The sequence below is a fragment of the Frankliniella occidentalis genome, unplaced genomic scaffold (genome assembly GCF_000697945.3).
Source record: "Frankliniella occidentalis isolate FOCC.00 unplaced genomic scaffold, Focc_3.1 Scaffold44, whole genome shotgun sequence".
Classification (NCBI taxonomy): domain Eukaryota; kingdom Metazoa; phylum Arthropoda; class Insecta; order Thysanoptera; family Thripidae; genus Frankliniella; species Frankliniella occidentalis.
In genome coordinates this window covers 413,125-422,117 of record NW_026267174.1, presented here as the reverse complement: position 1 = coordinate 422,117, position 8,993 = coordinate 413,125, and the positions used below count along the sequence as shown (strand labels likewise).

At 36.8% G+C, this 8,993-nt stretch overlaps 2 protein-coding genes across 4 annotated transcripts in view; one reads left to right on the top strand and one right to left on the bottom strand.

Moving 5' to 3' along the window:
- The first annotated feature begins 161 nt into the window (after positions 1-161).
- LOC113206041 (eukaryotic translation initiation factor 6) lies at positions 162-2,187 on the top strand. The gene is made up of 7 exons (XM_026421933.2): positions 162-300; positions 425-572; positions 741-826; positions 905-1,080; positions 1,161-1,337; positions 1,423-1,604; positions 1,708-2,187. The coding sequence occupies exons 2-7, from the start codon at positions 466-468 to the stop codon at positions 1,715-1,717; spliced, it is 738 nt and encodes a 245-aa protein (XP_026277718.1). The 5' UTR covers positions 162-300; positions 425-465; the 3' UTR covers positions 1,718-2,187.
- Positions 2,188-2,694: 507 nt separating this feature from the next.
- Positions 2,695-8,993, bottom strand: part of LOC113206069 (phosphatase and actin regulator 4) — a 148,517-nt gene continuing 142,218 nt past the window's right edge. For 2 of the 3 annotated variants that reach the window (XM_052266935.1, XM_052266933.1), the window contains 9 exons: positions 8,030-8,521; positions 7,213-7,474; positions 7,018-7,050; positions 6,312-6,457; positions 6,020-6,176; positions 5,882-5,937; positions 5,692-5,795; positions 5,434-5,606; positions 2,695-5,352 (listed from right to left, as the gene is read on the bottom strand). In XM_052266935.1, coding sequence (XP_052122895.1) covers positions 5,337-5,352; positions 5,434-5,606; positions 5,692-5,795; positions 5,882-5,937; positions 6,020-6,176; positions 6,312-6,457; positions 7,018-7,050; positions 7,213-7,474; positions 8,030-8,521 — 1,439 coding nt within the window. In that variant the 3' untranslated portion in view covers positions 2,695-5,336. The remainder of the gene's footprint in view (positions 5,353-5,433; positions 5,607-5,691; positions 5,796-5,881; positions 5,938-6,019; positions 6,177-6,311; positions 6,458-7,017; positions 7,051-7,212; positions 7,475-8,029; positions 8,522-8,993) is intronic. The other variant, XM_052266934.1, reaches the window with a different exon arrangement.

The following is an 8,993-nucleotide window of genomic DNA, read 5'->3' as shown; positions in this document are numbered from 1 at the left end:
CTTTTCCTACCTCGCGACAACTTGCAAATCATTTATTTAAAATATTTTTCTTCATTTCAACTATTTCTTACCAAAATACCGATCTGCTTTGTCTAAAGACTACTTACAAATATGAGGCAAAGCAAGTGTTTAAGTTCAAATCTCCCTCGTCTACTGTCAGCTGTCTAGAGGACGAAGAACGTTCTGTCCCCTATTCGCAGCAGACAGTTCCCGCTCCTGCCGCAGCCGCAAGCAACACGCAACGCCAGTCGAAAACCCACGTGAAACTTGTCCCCTCCGCAAGTGTTTGATTGTGTACATGTGCGTGTTTGTTCTAATTTAGTGATTCTCATTCATGAGTTTTGGTTGGGATGCTACCTAAAGTTTCCCTCCGGCTTCTCAACGGAATACAATAGTTTATGGATTGTTGTCAACTTTGTTTCAGTGGCTAATAGCACGGAGCATAACCTAAGTGAAGTATCAGCAATGGCAGTTCGTGTGCAGTTTGAGAACAACAACGAAGTTGGAGCGTTTTCCAAGTTGACAAATTCTTATTGCCTTGTGGCGATTGGTGGATCAGAAAACTTTTATAGGTATGACGTGCTGTTATAGGTATACTTGTTTGTGTAGCCAAAGTAAACATATATTCAATGTTGTGCAATATCCAGTTGTCCTTTCAGTAATGTTGCAATGAATATAGTTTTATATATCTACAATATTTCTGCTCTCAAAACAATTAATTTTCCCTTTTTTCATTTCAGTGTGTTTGAAGCAGAATTGGCAGAAACTATTCCAGTGATCCATGCGTCACTCGCAGGATGTCGTATTATTGGGCGCATGTGTGTTGGTGAGCAGTTTTGAAGAATTGTTCAATTTTCAACCACTCCTGTCTTCATTGTTTTATGCACGGGTTTATGATTTTTAGGAAACAAAAATGGTCTTCTAGTGCCCAACACAACTACAGATGATGAACTTCAGCATCTCCGAAATTCTCTACCTGACAAAGTTAAAGTGCAAAGGGTAGAGGAAAGGCTTTCAGCGTTGGGAAATGTGATTGCTTGCAATGATTATGTTGCACTTGTTCACCCTGATCTTGACAAGGTATAACATTGAATCTTGATGCTAGAGCAATTAATTTCTGATTTATGTTAGAACTTGTAACTATCGTTAATTTTTTGTAGGAAACTGAGGAGATTTTGGCTGATGTACTTCAGGTTGAAGTTTTCCGTCAAACAGTAGCATCAAATGTTTTAGTAGGTTCTTATTGTTCCCTTTCAAACCGAGGTGGGTTGGTACATCCTCGCACCTCAATTCAAGATCAGGATGAACTTTCATCGCTCCTGCAGGTTCCTCTTGTGGTAAGCAAGATAATCTATTGATCTAATCCACAATTTAGATTTCTTTCCTTAACTAATTGTCTCCAATGCATGTGCTGTTTTCCAGGCAGGAACAATAAACAGAGGATCTGAAGTGGTTGGTGCTGGTATGGTTGTTAACGATTGGTGTGCCTTTTGTGGTCTTGACACAACATCAACAGAGATTTCAGTTATAGAGAGTGTTTTCAAATTAAATGAAGCTACACCTGCTGCTATTACTTCCGAAATGCGATCTTCACTTATTGAAAGGTAAAGAGATACTTGATTTTAATTTGCTATCTCATTTCCATTAACAGCATGTGTTTCTTGTGTAATGTCTTCTATTGACCTTTCTTCTTGTTATCTTTTTCAGTATGTCATAATGTTGGCAGACGGAACCATTCAACCACAAGAATATTACAACCATAAGAATTCTGCTCCATCTTGAATCATATATGTGATCTTCCAGCGTCATCAGCTCAACTACCGTGTTTATTCAAATGTGAGATTCTATCCCTATCCATGCAAACAGTCTATTTTTGTTAGAGCGACCTCATTCTACTGTAAATCCAAATTAGGGGGTGCTCGTGAGTTATTTGGGCACATCAGTTTGAAATACCATAAATAGAAGAAGGCTTCCATACTAACATTAGGGTCTGGTTTTATAGATGTTAAAAAACATCTTATTTTCAAATAAAAACGGTGTTTCTAAACTGAGTTCCATATTATACCTGTATTAGATGCTGACTTTTCATTTTATCTTGTGTACAAGGAATTTAAAAGGGAATTCGGATGAGCTGACAGCCACACCTGAAAACTGTTGGCCAAAATCAATAAAATTTTGGAAAGTTTGTTTCTTTTGCAATTCTGTTTTTAAACATCTAATCCAATTCACTCACTCACACACATCACTCAGAATTTAATGACAGAACCTCAACTTCAACCTCAACTAGATATAGTCTGCTAGTCTGCACTCTTGGTTTTCCATTTAAACTTTCCAAGCCTCAAATCGTAGAGAAGAACCAGACTTAAAGAGAACTCCCAAAATTTTAGAACTTAATTTAAGGACCTATTCTTTAATTTATTTATTTTCCAAATTTCTGGTACAATTGTGAGGCAGCTTGGGGTTCTTGCTTCATTATCTTTTCATCCCAACAAAGCTTTGTCAAGAGCCAGGCCTCAAAGGCAACATGCTTATTTTTCTTAAGGTAATGGCTTCACCCTTATCAAATTTCTGTGATGATGATTCGATGAGGTACGCCCCGTACGCCCCTGATGGCAGATTTGGCCTGCGAGGGTTTTTGAATGTGTGAAAAGCAGGGAAATATGTTGGGCAGTGGTGGAAAGTAAAAGGCACAGGTAATTGCATCAATGTCTATTTGGAAGACATCCTGACCTTAACATTAAAACAAGTAAAAATGTATTTTAAATTACACAAGTTTCAAATATACAAATAAATACATAAATTTTCTTTTTGTACAGAGCTCTTGGACTCTCCTCTTCGATACTACTGAAACACTTAAAACTTTTGTTTCAAGAATCTGAAATTCTTCACTATTTATTCACATGTTACCTACAATTTTTTTCTTGATGTTGCCATGGATTCAATCTGACAAAAGTTCATTACCTAAATAAAAGGCCAAACACAATCACCACTCTTCCTTGCAAACCCACCTACTTGTAAGCTAGAGCTCATGAAAATGTTTGCATTTGTTGTATTAGTTCAACTGATTAAATATTTGCATTGCATTCTGTTTTTATTTTCTTCATAAAATAATCTTTGTTTTTGGCATCAGGTAATTATGTTCAACAGAAAAATTAAAAATAAAATGTGACATATCCTACCACATCAATTATTATGCTTATTTTTTAAAAGTAGATATACTTGCATAGGCACTTTGTTGACTAAAAGCATGTGCTCTGAGCAGTCTGTTAGAGAATTGCAGTCTCAGAGCAGAATGTGCTAAAACTTAAAACAACAAATAATAAAGAGGTTATGGTTCTTACAAAGGAGACTGCAATAATCAACTCTAATTTTTGTTTACTTTACATTTCTAGATTTTATAATGACCTCCCTTCTCAAAATACATTGAACTGCGAGAAAGGGTCTGTACATAAGGTACAAAAGTTACACTGATATGATGAGCTCAGCAAATTTCTGTGTAAAATTGTAAAACAATAACAACAACAAAAGAAGCAGAACAACATCGTACATGGCAACGCCCTAATTATTTTCCTAAATTTTCCTTACAAACAATCAAGCAAGGGATTTCTCATCTAGATTTTTCACTATGATGCATTAGTGCGTTTAGCATAGTAGTCTCGTTCACTGAAACAGACACATCGGTATGATGCATCTTCTAGCTTGAAGCAGAGAGAAAACTTCAGTGTCTAAAAATATCAAACCAATAACATGCATTCAAAATTACTGATTTTTGGATGAAAATATCATCTGAGCAATAGGATAGCTTAGTAGCACAGATCTCTTCAGTAGAAATATTATCTCAAGAAATAGAAAGCACTTAGAATTTTTCTGTGCTAAGACAATCCAAATAGACCAGTGATTCTCAGTAAAATAAAACAATCTGGATTGTGAAACAAAACAATCTTTGTCATAAATTATGATACAGAAAGCAAAAGTACAGAAATATGAAAACCACTGGAATCAGTCATGCAGTGGTAAAAAGGTTGTATGATTCACTGTTAAGAGAGTGGCAATCACCATCTTTAAAAAAATAAAATAAAAGGGTTACAAAACAACAATCTTTATAGCATATAAAATATGCATTTAATGTACCATAATCAATCAAACATTATAAGACAACTGAGGTAAGAGCTATATGGCACAAAACTGATTTCATACAGAACAAGAAACAATTGTGCTGGCAACATAATGTGGGTGCCTCACCATACACAACTGAGGCACATGATCAAGTTCATAAATCTGAATGATTGAGTATTTCCCTTTACATGTAGGTAATTTAGAGACTAAAACATATCAAAACATACTCCTACTTGGTAACACAACTAAATAATAGATTTGGAACACAGCCAAAGCAAATATTCATTGCACCAAAAATTCAGCAACCTCTGAGTAGGATCCCTAAGCTGGATGAGTCAATAAAGTGAATAGCTGTAAGCTAAAGTGATTTGAAACAAATGATGTCAAGACAACTAAACTGATGTAGTATCTTCTGTGTCATCGACCAAATACCGATATTTTAAAAATACTATGACAACATTTTTCTTATATGATGGCCCAAAGAGTTTGTTACTGAGACTTTGGTGAGTTGCTGGACTAGTAAAATTAATCAACAGCATGATAAAAGGAATAAAATAAAATAAAATGAAGACCAAACCATACAAATTTGGACAGTTGGCCAAGCACACTGAATAGTAATCACTTTTGTCAAATGGTAAACTCAGCCACCACAAGCTTTAATATTATGTACAAATTTACCTAGATCAGGTAAGTTAATCCTTTTTAACTTTTTCAAATCTCTTGAAAAATCACACAATGGGATGTGCCCAAAAATTCATTAATCACTTACAAAAACAAATTCACTCTGAAAACAAAAATGGCAATACTGTATGTTTTCCTATGTACAGATGAATTCAAAACAACAAATAAATGATAATAAACACATTTCAATGACATTTTAACAGACATTCTCAATAAATCTGAGCTTCTTGGTTCAAGGAAGAAAATTATGTATCTGTACAAGAAATAAAAACTTAATCTTGTTCTCTTTTGCACTTTTGGCTGTATCACTACGCACTATCAGGCACACACACGTTGCTTGCGCTCACAGAGTCCAACAAACTTACGTGCATGTTATCACAAAGTCGCACATTTCTGAGACATAGGTGCTCATCTTGATCAAAAATTTACTTGCAAACGCATTGGTCAGTCGGGAAGCCGATTGGTCAACAATGAGTTGGTGCTAAGTATACCAACAAACATATCCAACCACACGTCCACCCAAATGGCAATTTAGGCAGTCAGGGTCTATGGAATCTGAATACAAAGATATGCAGATTACGACACAGTTAAGTAAAATTGTACAGTCAGCATGATTTCAACAAATGTAAAATTTACCTTGTGAGATGACGACTATCATCGTGAACATCCATTTCAGAGCTTTTAAATTCATTTAGCTCTTTCCTAATAGCTGCTTTGTCTTTAGGCGTAAGTCTAGTCCAAGGCTTGTCAGCTCTTCGATCATAATCATGTGCTTGAGTAACTTCTATGTAGTCATTAAAACGTATGATCTGAAAGAAGTCAACATGGTCATTAAGCAGCCCCTCTGATTTTCTCACATATGCAAAACCACTTCTTTCAGATATTTTGACATACCTTTTTCTCTTTTAGCTCCTCTACAGTTGGCCGAAAACTTAGTTTTCTAAGTAGCATCTTTTTCTTTTCTTCTTTTAATTTCCTTTCTTCAGCTGTTGAATTTTCTGTAAATATAAATTAAGTTAGCCTTAGTACAAATACGCAAACAAAGCTAAAATTTCAGAAAAATGCTTTTAGGCATAACACTTACTCTTTAAAATATTTCTTTCTTCAAGTTCTTCTTGAGTTGGCCTCATACTTAACCGCCTTTAGCAAAGAAACAAGCATATTAGATTAGGATACTTGTATGTCAAACAAGAGGACATCTTCAAAAAATGCGTATGTATACCTGATTAAGCGAGCTCCAACAGCTTCTTTGCTTTCCTGCCTTTCTTTATCACTTTGAACTTGCAATATGTTCCTATCTATGAGCTCTTGTCGATCTGGACGAAGAGCCAGTTTTATAGCTAAACTATCTTTGCGAGCAATTTTAGCTGCAAGGCGACCTAGACAAAACAGTTAAAACACAAATGATTAGGATTATTCCTGTAACATGCATGTTTCTTATACAAATTCTAAAAAGAACATTCTAATAAGGTATATTAAATAAGGAAGCACTGGAAGCCTTCCAGACAACTTACTCTCCTCATCTTCATCATCATCCCTGTAGAGAATAGGACCATCACCAGAGTCACTATCATCATCATGGGAAGAGTTGTATGGGCGTGCATTCTCCTTGTTCTCCATTGTACATGGCAGAGCAATGCCAAATCTTACTGGCCGAGTGCTGGAATGACAAAACAAGACATCAGTTTTGAGAAACTTAATAAGGAGATAAAGGGAATCTCAACAACTCTAGGGTGAATGTGGGTAAAAATCGTTAAGAAGAAGAAGAGCACACCCAATATAGTTATAAAATTATCCTTCTTCATGTGTTTGTATAACCCACGCAACGTGCAGGAGAATTTCAAACAATACAAATGCATTGGTCTGAAGTTTGTACTTGGTGAGATTTTTACCCAACTTCACCCAAGACTGAAGGTATCAGTCAGAATCACACAATGCACAATATTACAAAATGCAACAAAATGCATAATGAATGAAACACAAAGCATTGTTTAGAGATGTGTAAACTATCACAAATTTTAAATAAAACAAAAACAAACTCTTCATTTCTTAGAATAAAAACATACAGATTTTAAAATAAAAGTAAAGTTAGCTGTAGGTACGAGAACAGCACAACAACTCTGACATTTGAGCATTAAAAGCATGCTATCTATTTCTTAGAGAGTGCAACCTAAAAAGCTAAAGAGTGCATAAACCCTTGAATTTCTCTTTGATAATTACCAAATCCTCACACGGGACCTCAAAGGAGGCCGCCTGGTTAGTAAAAAGAAAGTGAGAAAAATGAAGGTTAGTGCTCTGCGTAGATATCATGCTATAGAATAATCATCAGACTGACAGAAAACTTTAGATAGATATAGGATAAAGTAATGGAAACTTTGAATAACCCTAGAGTAGGCTACACCCAATTACACTTACTTGAAAGACGAGTTGTGTTCTTGACGAACACCAAGAGGCCTTGACTCCTGAGTTGGTGTCCCAGGTCCACTACTGCCACCAGCACCATTGCCCTTCTTTTTCAAAGCAGATTTTAGAGGTACAGCGTGGAATTTTGGCTCTTTGGCAGGAATCTCTTCCACTCGATTTGTGTCAATATTTGGATCTGGTTGGGATACTCTAAAATTATGAAACTGGTCTTCTTCTTCATCATAATCTTCATAAGTATCATCTTCTTCCTGATCTGAAGTAAAAGAAGACAGAGGATTTAATACATAGATATCTACCTCTTGACAGAAGAGTTATCAATCAACCTCCATCTATCAGCTGAATCCATTGTAAAGACACAAAACTCCCATGTACAATTTTCTACTAAGCTTACAGGAAGTAAAATATACCCAATTGCCACACTTTTTAATAACAAAAGAAGTAGACACAGACATAGAGAAGCTGTTAAGTCCACTCTCAGCTCTATCACTGAGGTGTTGTGCCAAGTGGAGTGTTGATCCGACTTCGAGAAGAGCTGGGCAATTAGCCAAAGACAATTGCCTCATGGCAAGCGAGATAGATGGAGGTTCTTTGTGACATCTGAATATGTTACGATTGTCTCTAGGATCTAAGGACTTTTTGCGGGAATAGTTTTATGGATGTTAAGGGAGTTACTAGTGAATTGAAAGAGAGGCAAGGATAATTTCACAGGAAGGGTGGACTTCGACTTATTGTTAACCCTTTCAAAATTAGCAAACCCACCAACTTTTGATTGGATAGCTGCATTTATGAGGAAGACAAGAAAATTTACCTTGGTAGCCAAAGTTGGACAGGTCAAGTGGAACTGCATTATGAACACTAGTGCCATTGCTGTTGCTTGCACTACTGTTGCTATCCACTCTTGCTGGTCCACCATGCAGCCTTAGCAATGTTGGACTCGGAGAACTAAACATAGGTGGTGGTGGAATAGGACCAATTTCTGACACAGGGATAGGTGGTTCAGGCAAATCTGATAGAGTTAGTACTCCACTACTATTGCTCTGTTGTTGCATCTGTTGTTGTGATTGCTGATGATGATGATGTTGCTGCTGTTGAATTTGTTGCAGCTGTTGTTGTTGGTGCTGTTGTTGTTGTTGCTGCTGCTGCTGTTGCTGCTGTTGCTGGAGATGTTGAAACTGTTGCTGAAGTTGTTGCTGCAGTTGTTGTTGCAGTTGTTGTTGGAAGTGGCGCTCATTAGGAGGTGGCGTTCCATCTCCTCCAGGAGGCCCTTGATGGGAAGGCTGGGGATCACAGTTGTCGGGCACTGAAACATAAGGCATGTTCATTAGTCTTACTAATTACAATTGACGAAAAGTTTATACTTTCACACAAAACTTATTAGTTTCATCCTGAGGAGTCGTTGTCAAGAGTAGAAGAAATAAAGCAAAGGTAAATCTGTTCATTGTCTTGTATGTGAAACAGATGAATACTCAAACAAAAGCAACTGCTTGTCAATAGATCTAAGAAATTTCTCACCAAACTCACAGCTAGAAACTGACAAGGAGTCAAAGCTCTAGAAATGGATGATTAGAAAGCTGTAGGCAAACTTAAACAGGACGATAAAAGTGGTAGCAACGTCACCCATCGCTTGTTTACCTTCTCTGAAAACATTTCATTAACTTAGAAGCTTAGATAACCCAAAGCTTGCAAAAAAAGGCTTACCCGAGCTACTAGCGTGCATGCTGTGGGGGCGTGCAGGGGGCGTGCCCCCTGGGGGTCCAGGCGGCGGGCCGGGG